Below are 12,539 nucleotides of genomic sequence, written 5' to 3'. Positions count from 1 at the left end.
GGTGATGGTGATGGCGGTAGGGGCGGCGGAAGGCTCGGGGGTGGTCTCGGGCTGGAGAGAGTGAGGCATAATGGCGATGTGAGTTGTTTACAAGTGTTGTGATGATAGTTGAGTTTGTTTTGATGGTGGATGTTGAGGTGTTTCTCAGATGGAGACGTTGGCTGTGGATGGGAGGTTTGAGTTGGGAGAGAATTCAAGGAAAGGGGTTGGTTTCTTATTAAGGGATATTCTGGAGTGCATAGTAAAGTCAGAGTGCTCACTGTTCTGTTGTTAAGACACTGCGAGAAGAGGTTTCTGCCACTGTCATTCTGTTCACGTCTACAACAGCTATGAACATCTATGCCAACGCGACCATCCTGACTGCCACTGAGAACAACAGTCAAAAGCCTTGGCAACAATTGAATCATCAACTAGATACCGACACTGACGCGTCATCTCATCGCCAAATTCATTTCCCCATCCCCAATGTACGTATCACACCACCTCCCAATCCTCTCAAACATATCAAACCAAAACCTCTGCTGTTCAATCCCATGCCCCTCCCCCGGAAACTTGACAAACTCGTACTTCAGCCCCCAATGCCTCAAAGCTCTTCTAAACCCCTCCGCCTGTGAAAACGGGCATCGTTCGTCTTTATCACCGTGAAGAATCAACATAGGCGGTATAACCATCTCCCCTGTTTCTTTGGTATGCTTCATTGCAGCGGCGACTTCCCAGAGCGCACTGCCCTGTCGATTCCTTGTGTCATCGCGCTTAAGAGTCCAAATTGTGTCACCACCCGCGAGTTCGATCTCGTACGTTGATCCTAGATCAGCTGTGAGTGCAAGACTTTCAATATCGCACACTCCTGCTCCAGCGATAGCTCCGTTGAAACGCCATCCTAGACCATGAAGACCATTGCGCACACTGCACAGATACGTCAAGAGACCTCCTTGACTCCAACCCCCAACAAGAAGCCTCTTAGGATCCGCAAAACCCTTATTGATAGCGTTATCGGTGATAGCCACAACATCAGCGTAGTCATACTTTCCCTGTCCTCCCATACTGTACGAAGCGAATTTTTCTCCTCGACCGCTTGAGCCACGATATTGTGGAAGGAGAACGCCATAGCCTTTGGAAAGGATGTACGGAGCCCAGTTGAAACAGGTGGTGTCAAATAAATCAGTGTCGCGAGATGTTGGACCGCCGTGGATGAGGACGAATGTTGGGAGGGGTTCAGTTGGTGCTTTACTAGGGTTTGCTTTGGGGGTTGGAGTGAGGTAGAGACCGTCGAGTTCGACTTCATCGTCATTGGAGCGACATGTGAGGACTGTGCATGAGCTGAGGGATTTGCCTGCAAGTGGTTGGCCGTGGTTGGAGATTTTAATCTTGTCCTTTCCTTTCTCGATAACGAAGATGTCGTAAGGAGTTCCAACATCTGACAAACTGGCTGCGAGAGTCGCAGCACCAGTCTCAGGGTCGATGAAGACATCATAAACCCAAAGCTCCTTCTTCTCATCAAAAAGATCAACACCTCCAAGTTCACTGATGACATCGACAAACCTAACCTGTCGGTTCACAAGGACCTTACCACCAATGACTTGAAGACCTCCAGCATCATCGTCAACACCACATGCAACCTTGACAAAATCGTGAGTATCGGCTGTGGGATCAGTTTTGTAGACAGCCCTTCCTCCCGAGTCCCTATCAGCAGGCACGCCGGTGATGAAATATATCTGCCCATCAGGCGCCCAGGTAAGATCATACGGCTCATTCATGATCTTGCAAAGCTCCGTGACTTCGCCAGTCTCGACATTGACGGTTGAGATGGTCGTGCCTGTCAACATTGCTTCTTCGATATGAGGATTCTCCGTATTCATAAAAGCGATCTTCTTGCCATCAGGACTCCAGCAAAGCTCCCCAACGTGAGTCTCTCCACCAACGAGAACCTTCTTTTCATGAGTCTCTAAATCAACGAGCCTTAATCTTGCGAAATCCCATTTCTCGCCCCAGACTTCAGGCTCAAGCTCATCCTTCTCACTCTTCTCTTTCTCTTCCTCCGATTTCTCATCTGGTGAAACATACGCAATAGTCTTGCCATCAGGCGAAAACAAAAAGCTCTCAATATCTTCCTCATTCTCAACATCAGTTATAGGAATCGCATCACCACCATCCATTCTAAGCATGTAAATCGCCGAAGATTCACCAACTTTCGCGCGATCTGAGAGAAACGCTATTCTGTTTCCATCAGGGTGCCATTTCGGCGACGTGTCGTTGTAGAGACCGGATGTAAGCTGACGAGATGAGTTTGGTTCAGTGGATGATGCGATCCAGAGTGTTGACAGGGCGTTTTTGCCTTTGCGGTGGCCGCCGATGAGACTGGCGGAGTATAAGAGTTGTTGGCCGTTGGGGGAGAATTTGATGACTTTGGGGACTTGGAGATCGCAGAGAGTTTGGGCGAAGGCTTTGTCGAAGCCTGGCGTGGTAGATTGGGCCATGATTGAGGGAGAGTTAATTGTGTGCTGGAAGCACAGTGAGGGGCTCTGAGGGTTGTTTTAGCGACAGAGGCTTCAAGAAGTTTGTGTTCTGAGGCCAGAGCTATTGAAAGGCCGCAAGACTATGATCTTAAATAGAGAGTGTTCAGTATGAGATTTGATGTTCAACTGAGTGCACCCATTGTCATTACATCATGAATCTGTTTGTCGTGTTCTCAGATGCAGTAAGAAATAACGTTGACTCACTGATCGACTCACTAAAGTAAGCATAGATCAATCATCCGATTGGCCGGTGCGTACAATGTCTGTCCCCATCTGTCTCCACAGCGGCTCGCTGATGATGGGCCGCTGAGACCCATCGTAACGGAGCGATCAACTCTGGCGTTGAAGAGAGTTGTCGAGTATCAGCCCTACAGACCCGGATATGACTCACTTTCTTTAATTTGCTTCTGATTGCGTACATGATATTTGTTCTATCGCAATGTTTACTTGATATGGTAAATTGCAGCGATCGAACGAGTCATAATGCAGCTTACATGCAGCGAGATGAGTCTCCAGTGTCGGATCATGTTCAAATGTAGTAGAACCACGGCGATCATCAATGCTTTCGATCTCTAGTTGAACAGAGGTCAAATCTCAGTCCTTCCTCGAGAGAGTATTCCAATTTGATCAGAGATGAATTCCGTGTTACAGTGATAGCCACAGGATCGACACAGGTGCATATAAATGGCTAACTGGCTGTGCAGGTGGCACAGCACAGCCTTGTTCTCCCCAAGAGGCCTCACAATCACATTTCACTCAGCTCTATAGCCAAGCGCTAAATCCGATCAATCATCTCACCTCTTACATCTTGGCAATAAGCGAAATGGAAAAAGTCTGGTTCAAGCTCCGTCAAACCGATTATCCTCCCGCCCAAGAGGACGCCATCCTCCGCGGCGACGGCGATGATTCGACTGCCCCTCTCTCTCTTGGCCACTTCATCTCCAACCTCAAAACCCTCGACTTTCCTCTCAACCACGGTTCAATCCTGCCGTTTCCCCCACGCATGCGCGTCTTTTGCAACAGCACTCTCAACTTCACATGGGACGATACTAGATTGAGGTCTCCGGGGACTAACCTCGCTGCTGGAGCCCCAATACTCGCCGCTACAGGCGTCACGGCCAAGGCCAGTCTGCAGTTTGCATTTATGAAGACTGTGGAGAGTCACGAGGAGTACGAACGGTTGGATACGTATATAGTGCAGCCTACCAAGGTGTATATAGAGGATTGTCTGGAGCAAGATCAGTTGAAAGCCTACGTCAAGGGAAAGGTTTCGTGGTCGATGTTTATGATCACAGGCATCAAAGTCGCCCGTGCGGGGAAGCGCGAAGCGCAGGAGGAAACCAACATCGCAGCTGATATCGGTCCAGAATTGTGAGTCTTCCATGAAAGACTTCAAGAAATGAAACTCTGATCGATGCTGACGATATTAGGGACCTTCCGTTGGTTGCTACAATGAGAGCTACAGCTACCAACCAACGCATCGCGTCCCAGCGAGTTTCTGGGCAGCATCCTGGAGACTTCATCTGGGCTGTCCGACTTGCCAAGATCCACAAGGGCCTACTGATGAAGGACTGGTCAGTGGATCCGTACACCAAGAGAGCTACGTTTGCCGCCGGAGATGAGAGTGAGCTAAATGTTGAAGGCGTCCTCAGAGACGAAGGCTTGGAGGGCTTTACGATTGTCGAGGATGACAAGGTTGACGAAGTTGTTATTTTGGATAGTAGCTCGAGAGGTTAAGTTATATAAGTATTTGCTCTTTTTTAAGGCGAAATCTCCCCTAGTTTGCCCTCTCCATCGCTTGTGACAGAACCTCCCTCACACGCTGTCTATCCGCCTCCCGACTGACTCCGTGCCTCAGAGGCAGCAACTCCAGTGGTGAGATATATCTGAGGTTACCTGCTGGCTTTGAGATAGTGCTGAATATTGACAACATTCCAGGTAGCTTTCCTACGTCCTGCGCCCTAAAGATCGATGCTTTGTTATCTTTCTGTCGTGAAAAGTCGACGATCCTAGCTGCGAGTCCCGCAGCTACAGCTGTAGCCACTACTCATCGTCAGTGACTGCTAGATGGCTTTGAGGGGAAATAGAACCTACTCGAAGTCCCACTCATGCGCTCATTCCTTCTCTGATCCGGATGCTGAAAGCCCTCGCCTATAATAGCAAAGTTTTGTGTGTCGGCGCGAGGCTCAGGATTAAAGCTCGAGCTCTGATTTCCCGTGTTAGTTGAGTAAATGCACATGGTGCTGAGATTATGCCGTGCTGGGAAAGCAACTGTATTTGTGTTCTGCCAGTTTGAAGCTGCTGCTATCACAAGAACACCAGCGGCTTTGGCTCTGGTGACGGCTTCATCGAGTTCTTTGGAGTAGTTGCGAAAGCCAGCGGAGATACTGATGATATCGACGGAGTTAGGTGGCTCGATGGCCCAGTGGATGGCCTGATTCAACAGTCAATACAACGACAACTTGGAGGGTATTGGAGAACATACTCTGGCCATTCGAAGTGGTCCTTCAATATCATAGGCATGATCCCTCTCAAAGACCCTCGCGACATACAGCCTAGCTTCCTCATACATACCCTGAATGATGCCAGCACAGCACGTACCGTGCCAAGAGTCATTGTTAGGGACACCAGTAAAGTCTTTGTACTCAGCTCCGTAATGACTTCTCTCTCTATCATGAAGACCAGAGTCGATTATGGCGATCTTTACGCGTTCGTAGCGGTCATTTCTATCGCCACGCATGGTCCTGATCAGGTCGTCTACCTCATCGAGCCAGTCGCCGGCCGTACGTTCGTTTTCGCTTCAAAACTGTAAGCCTTTTGTCCAGGTATTCTGGGGGACTTACCTCTTGATGAATGTTGCTCTGAAGCTGCCGGACTTGGTCCCTCGTAGGGAGAGTTCCTCCCAGCTCATCCGGGAGACGATAGACTTGCCGCTCTGATCATAATCGCTTATCCATATCTCGAGGTCATTTAGACACTTCAAGAGGCCTCTTTGAGATATTTGTGGCGTTTTGTCTTTGACTGTCCACAGTCAGCCTCGAGGCACATCTACAAGATGCGGTAGGAAACCACCTACAGTTAAAACAGATGGCATTTTCGTATCTCTCTCTTGACAAAATTGCCCTGTACCTCTGCTCTCCGCCTTGATATGACAATAACAACTTGAAGGTCATTATTGCTTGGCTGTAACCTTTGGGGGATATTACAGACTCCCACCAACTTTCGACATCCTCTCTTGGACTGGAATCAGAATCAAGCAGCCGAAGACCCACGACTTGCTCGTTTTCCATAAGGCCGCGAATGAAAAATTGCCGCAGTCTTTTCTGACCAGCTTCTAGATACGCCTTGAATAACTGTGCATCTATTATGAGTGTGATAGTCAGTTTGTGGAAAATTCCTAACACGGCCTGAATGACCGACCTTCGCGGAGATCGAAGTAAAAGTCAACATCAACCTCAGCTCCCTGCTTCCCTCGAACAATGGCATGTGATACTGTCGTATTCTGAAGAGTAACAACAAGTCTACCGAGAGGGTTGGTCTCATGAGATATTTGTGTATCTAAGTTTACTACAGTAGAATTTGTTAGTAGCAGCACAAACCACCACTCCCCCTATAGCAGTGAGACTGACCTCGTACTTCCCAGGCGTCCTCGTCTGAATGGGAACCTTTTGAAAGGATACAGAAGTAGGACTGAGGCGATAAGCTGGTGTGAGCCCCTTGATTTACACCATTCTCCACATAAGGAGATTGCAATATGCCACAGTGTTTAAGCTGGATGCGTAAGGGCGTCTGAAGCAAGATTGTGGTGTTGGACGAGTGGAGGATAACTTTCGCTATTTTGGCAGAAGGAAACCCCCAGTCGCTTAAGAAGGTCAGTTTCCAAGAGAAGCTCCAAGTTTTTCAAGCTAAATGTGGTAACAACTTACTTTTGTATCATAGGCACCGTTCTCGGGAAAGATGTCATGCCGAGAACACGTTTTGGAGATATTCCCTGAGGACGAATGTTCTTTGATACGGCTTCAACCTCTTTATAGTCTATTGAAACTTAGCCCAACAACTCATAGCTTTGAGGGGGCGGTGTCGTACATATTGGAGATACATCCGATAGTCTCACAATGACTAGCGTCGAGGGTCCCGGCTTCACTGCCATAATAAACCACCTGCGCTGTCCATCAGGATGTAGTTCCTCTATGAGAAGGCTCTTCCCTTTTATGACTACATCTAAATCAGTGTCTATTCCTAGAATCTTTTATGCTTTGCTTACTTACGCTTGTAGGTCAAGTTGTCGGTATGCGGTTCTCCTACACAGCAGCACCGACACCGGAAGACTTTTGGCTTCTCTGTTGTACTATCGCGAAGACGAGCCTTCGGGCAGACGATTACCTCTACGGGAACTGAATCAGATCCGGCGTCTTTCCTTAAGGCCCTCTCGGTAAGGGTGAAAGTTGCCTGCGAGCTATCGACTGGCGCCGCAAGAGGGAAAATGCGGTCCGAAGCATTCAGAATTTCCTCTGCTAGTTCGTCAAGGATCCTGGCTGCATCTGCGTTGGCTAATTGACTTGGGTGTAACGTATTCATGGTTGCGTGTTCTAAAGTATCAGACGTTTGCTGAGAAGCATGCTACATGGTCGCAAAGGAAGATAATCAGGCAAGTATCAAGGAAAAGGCCTGGTCAGTGGCAGTGCTTATGCGGCTGAGTCTGATGGTCACGTTAGGCAGCGACACAGCCCATCCCCGGGTTATTCACCCGAGCCTTATTTCGAGATGGGTATGGTATGGCTCCTTTTGTAGAATAGTATTGAGCTTTGGGTTTATCTTCTTTTCCATTCGGGCGTGACGCAATTGACCTTGCTGTTTCAGTTGATGGTAGACAACGATGTAGTGTATAGGCCTAGAAAGATGTTCTTTTCTGGATGAATACAACACATACCCCCTCCTCACTGGGTACTGAGTACTGGGTTCGCGGTCGCCTGCATGACCGAGTATGAGCATCCCATATCCTGATTGGCAGCGACCCCGCTGGTCAGACCACCACCTACCCTCCTCATCATGCATGCAATATGCACGTTCATCACACAATCGCGAGGCCCTTTGTTACTGAGATTGAGGAGATTAGATTGCGACCGAGAAACAATATCAACTTTTACGATGGGCTCATATTCTTCGAGTTCAAGATAGGATGCATCAGTGAGATGTAAAGTGTAGCTCAACGGAATTGAATAATTATGTTCTCAGCGTCCGCCCAACCTCATGCACCCTTGAGTGATTATCTGCAAGTGTTACACTCGTCTTACTCAGGCAAGCACTGCGGCTGCGACATGGGGGTTGAAAATCCTTAGTCACATGCATGGCGGCGATGCTTCAGGTACAGAGTAAGCAGCGCCGTTGGTATGATAAAAGAATGGCTGAACACGCCGTTTCTTCCTTTATCACGCTTGAACAACTCCAGTTGATCTAAATACACATACTATCAACTCAAAGTCAGTGACAAAACGGCAAAATGGCTAGCCGCCACGTCTTCACCCAGCGACTCAAATCGGGAGTCATATTCTCAGCCCCAGGCAACTTGATGGCCATGCCCGAGGGAGGTTGGGGTGACGATACACCCATAACCCGGCCGAAAAAGCCCAAGAGAAAATTCCAAGGTCGTGGTCTCGATCATTTCTCTCACTGGGTAGCAAAGGTGACACTTGGTGACGAGCCAAACGATAATGTCGACTCCATCATGCCGGGTAACGATACCCGGGGCATTGGAAATGAATACAGACCCTACTCATTATCGCCATATCCCGAGATCGAGGTAGAGACTGCGGTGCCGAAAATACCTGAGGTGACGCTATGTCTACCGATGCTCAGTGTGTCCTTGACGGCGACTGTTGATGGTACAGTCGCTCATACAGAGCTGCTACAGAAGTTCCACAACCCTTCTGATGTGACAATCGATGCTGCGAAACATGTGTTCCCTCTCTATGATGGAGCTGTCATCATCTCCTTCGAATGCACTATTGGCGATGAGCGTCGCGTCCGAGGCGTCGTCAAGCCAAAGGTACAAGCACGGAAGGAGTTCGAAGAAGCAGTCCGCGATAAAGTGGCAGCTCCCGCTCTCTTGGAAGAGCATACACCTGAGATCTTTGAAACTTCTCTTGGAAACATTCCTGCCAACACGACCGTGGAGATCAAGATTACGTACGTCCAAGAGCTCAAGGTCGTCATGATGGAGTCAGAAGCAACTGAGGGTATAGCTCTCACTATTCCAATGTCTATCGCTCCACGCTACAGCAAGGCACCAATTGAATGGGAGCCAGCATCCAGAGTACCAGAGGAGAGGCTAGACATATGGATCAAGGTTCTTGACAATGGCAAAGTCAACCACGAGGGATGTGACGAGGAGTCAGGTCACCTCCTGCAATTTGAGGGATCTAAACCTGCCGAATACTCCACCCAGTCCGAAAGAGATGCAGCACCGAGAACCTACTATGTCTGGCATCATGTATCCGAGCCAGCCGTTCTCAGAAAAGACTTTGTGTTTGTCATTCAGATGAACGAAGGCCATCAGATCAAGTCTCGAGCCATCGCCTGTCCCGCAGATGACAATGGCCTTGCTGCCATGATGGTAAACATTCGCCCCAACGATCTTTTCCGAAATGCCATCATGCCACAATCATTCACTGGCGAAATTCTGTTCCTTCTTGATCAATCTGGATCTATGGGTTGGACAAACGGTTCACCAGATTACGTCAGACGTCACACCGTAGCACGAAAGATCGATGTCATGCGTGAGGCAATGCTGCTAGCTCTTTCAGGCATACCATCGACTTGTGTCTTCAATGTCATCTCCTGGGGATCGGCAACAATGGGCCTATGGGAGACTTCGCGACCTCATACCAAGGAGAACATTAGAGAAGCAAAGAGTTACGTGTCTCAGGTGGAGGCTGACATGGGCGGAACGGATCTCCTTCGTGCATTGGAGTCCACCTTGAAGCGGCGAGTGCAGGATAGAGGATCAACGCAGATCATCATTCTCACAGATGGTGAACTAGAGCCGGAAGACTCTATACAGTTCATCTGGAAGAAACGTCAGCTATTCGGGGACAGTATTCGATTCTTTGCCCTAGGTATCGGCGACGAAGTGTCTCATCGTCTGGTCGAGAGTATCGCGGAGTGTGGTGGTGGCTACAGTGATGTAGTCCATACTACGCAGACCCCGAGATGGCATGATCGATTGAACCGTCTGTTGAAGTCGGCTCTGGAGCCGAACAGTTGGAGTTGCGACATTGACCTAGGTAGCGGATTTAAGCGGAAGAGTCTGGTCGATTACAATATTGGGCATGGTCATCCTGCGGATGGTGACAAGGCCCCTTACATCCAGGCCCCTTTCCCAATCTCATCACTCCATCCATTCAGCTTCGCCTCAATATCTTTCTTGATCGATCTTCGCCACGGTGGCCAGCTCCCCAAAACTGTCACCATAAGCACAACAACTCCAAACGCAAAAAAGAAAACCTACGAGCTTCCCATCGAGCCAGCATCAGGTAATGACCGCACAATCCATCGCCTAGTCGCCAAATCTGTTCTGCTTGATCTTCAAGATCAGATCAAGCGCGGAGCCACCGAAACAGAAGTCGCCAAGGCAAACGCAGAGAATATTGGCATGACATATTCCATCACCAGCAAATGGACGAGCTTCGTAGCCATCTCAGAGAATCATCCTACTCAGACAGTTGAAGAGCAGAAGATGAACCATTACAAGGCACTCTTGGACGAGATTGACATCGACGAGCTCCTCAACAACGTCAGCGGTGGTGAGACTTCATCTTACGGTTCCACCGCCGGCTCCTCCAGCAATATAGCCTACGGTGCCAGTCAAAGCCCCCGAATGAAAAGTACGGTCGGAACACCAACGTCTCAATATCATATGATGCCGGAAATGTCGATCCTCGAGTATGCGAGGAGTATCCCACCAGCTGGTACCAGCCCAGTACCGGTTCCTATGCCTAAGCCATGTCCACCAGCACGATCGCCAGCTATAGTGAGCTTGCCACCTTATTCTATGGGTGGTAGTCGAGATGAACGTTCTGATCTTAGGCAATGTTCTTTAGAGGATGACGATGAGCCCGAAGCTCTATACCCTCTGATGTCTCAGCAAATGAGCGACCCAAAGCAGGAGGAACCGCAGGGATCTGTTGATAGAATTACAGGTCGGAGTCTTAGGATCTCTGACCGTTCGAATGAGGTACCTGGGCGGAGCCCTTACGAAGACCTGGACTCTAGTGGTTCCCTAGCTCAGGAGGCGAGTGATGTTCGCATACCCACAAGAGAGCGCGTCCAAAACAGTTCTCCAGATTCTATTTACGCGGACTTCCCTCTTTATCCTAATGACTCTGATTGGCAACAAGCATCAAGATTGGATCGCACGCGAGCAGATACTACAGACGACAGCCAGTCAGATCTACCACCGCCTATCGAAGAATTCACTCAGAGTCGCGAAGCTTCCGCTGGTGCAACTATACCACCTGGTTATGACTCGCCCGATCATGCAGTCTCTGCATCACAGGTACTGCCAATCAATACTAGACACCCATACGGCACACGTTCCCGTAACAGAACTGGTACGTCGCGTATTAACTACGCCGAGGACAGGGACATTGATGGCGATGTTTATGACTACTATCACGACAAAAAGGACCCTCCGCCCCTCAAGCCTAACAGCCCAACCCCCCAACCTATCATCTCATCTAGAAGACTTAGTGTGACATTCAATCAACCAAGGAGAGATGTCAAGACAATCGTTGTCGGTGGGCCCATGAGCTCACCCAGACACGACCGTGGAAGTGCCATACCTGCAACCTTTCACGAGCCAGAGGAACCACAGGTATCTGATGATGGTTTCAAGTCAAGATTGCGAGGTCGCTTTGATAGGTCACCGAGCACCACCATGCCTAGCGATTCTCTGGAATTTGTTTCCGGATCGACCTCGGAAAGGACAAAAATGGACGAGCGCACCTCAGAGCCACCGAACACGTCAGACCTACCATCATCTATGTCAAAAGGCTCTTCTGTTCAGGAGCTTTCGGACCCTCTTCTGCCAGGGACACACAGCGGCATATGTCCCAGCACAGTGTCTAAGGTTAGGGAGTATTCCTCGTATAATTGGGCAATGCCGGAGAGTGATGACGAGAGTGCTGCTAGTGGTCCTCAATACCCTACCTACAGAGCTCATCCCATTTCCCGGCCCTGGAGTTATCAACACCCTGGCTCGCGGTCTCCAAACAGTGACGTGGAGGGAGAAGAGGCGACAAACGGCTTCCAGTACACGGCGGGCGGTTACCCTTCCGACTGGGATGATGGTTCAGAAGGCAATTCAATTAGTCTGCACACTTCAGAGCCATTCTCATATTCACCAAATCGTTATGGCCCTCTTGACTGGCAATTCGCGATGGAGTGTCAAGACGGGCAGGGTCTCTTCGATCTAGATGAGGAAAGGCCATCTCTGCACTTACACTTTTGTCCAGAGACCGTGACGAAGTTCGGTCCTAAGATTTCTGAGCTTCTGTCTAATTCCTCGACCCCGAAAGAAGAGAGGGGTGATGTATCTGCCAGGATACTTGACACATTGATGATGGTCGAGTGCTACAAAACTCATCGGGCGCAGGAGGAAGATACCTGGGACCTGATGATGGAGAGGGCATGGGATGCGGTTACATCGGTCCTTGGACTGTCAGATAAGGAAGAAACACTGGAAGAATTGGCGGGCCAATTGAGGGGAGCTATGATGCATGCGCACTATGTTGCAGCCACAGGAGTGAAGGATTCGGAGAAGGATGACAGTTCTGTGGAGGCAGTGAGATGCCCAGCCTGCCATGTGGTATGGCGAACAACAAGACAGTTCTTTTGTCCTTTTGATGATGAGTCTGGCGACCACGCCGATGAGTTTTCGAGGTGGGGTGATTTTTGGAGCCATCAGGTGCACAAGGGACATGTTGTTTGTCCTCGGGAGGTTATAGATCAGTGGTGAGAAATGGC

At 49.4% G+C, this 12,539-nt stretch overlaps 4 protein-coding genes across 4 annotated transcripts; 2 read left to right on the top strand and 2 right to left on the bottom strand.

Moving 5' to 3' along the window:
* Positions 1–431: 431 nt before the first annotated feature.
* On the bottom strand, positions 432–2,477 carry FTJAE_13383 (peptidase yuxL; the record flags this gene model as incomplete). The annotated part of the gene is made up of 1 exon (XM_037346521.1): positions 432–2,477. One exon carries the CDS (start codon positions 2,475–2,477, stop codon positions 432–434), a length of 2,046 nt encoding a protein of 681 aa, XP_037199606.1.
* An 862-nt stretch (positions 2,478–3,339) lies between these two features.
* Positions 3,340–4,253, top strand: FTJAE_13382 (uncharacterized protein; the record flags this gene model as incomplete). Its single annotated transcript, XM_037346520.1, has 2 exons — positions 3,340–3,887; positions 3,947–4,253. 2 exons carry the CDS (start codon positions 3,340–3,342, stop codon positions 4,251–4,253), a joined length of 855 nt encoding a protein of 284 aa, XP_037199605.1.
* Positions 4,254–4,293: 40 nt separating this feature from the next.
* On the bottom strand, positions 4,294–7,094 carry FTJAE_13381 (uncharacterized protein; the record flags this gene model as incomplete). Its single annotated transcript, XM_037346519.1, has 10 exons — positions 4,294–4,559; positions 4,611–4,950; positions 5,002–5,314; positions 5,360–5,537; positions 5,737–5,877; positions 5,937–6,074; positions 6,146–6,378; positions 6,443–6,551; positions 6,603–6,731; positions 6,785–7,094. The coding sequence occupies 10 exons, from the start codon at positions 7,092–7,094 to the stop codon at positions 4,294–4,296; spliced, it is 2,157 nt and encodes a 718-aa protein (XP_037199604.1).
* Positions 7,095–8,016: 922 nt separating this feature from the next.
* On the top strand, positions 8,017–12,531 carry FTJAE_13380 (uncharacterized protein; the record flags this gene model as incomplete). The annotated part of the gene is made up of 1 exon (XM_037346518.1): positions 8,017–12,531. The coding sequence occupies one exon, from the start codon at positions 8,017–8,019 to the stop codon at positions 12,529–12,531; it is 4,515 nt and encodes a 1,504-aa protein (XP_037199603.1).
* Positions 12,532–12,539: the final 8 nt, after the last annotated feature.

The sequence above is a fragment of the Fusarium tjaetaba genome (genome assembly GCF_013396195.1).
Source record: "Fusarium tjaetaba strain NRRL 66243 chromosome Unknown NRRL66243_c0000406, whole genome shotgun sequence".
NCBI lineage: Eukaryota > Fungi > Ascomycota > Sordariomycetes > Hypocreales > Nectriaceae > Fusarium > Fusarium tjaetaba.
Note: the sequence above shows the minus strand (reverse complement) of the source record. Positions and strands in the feature narration are given on the sequence as shown.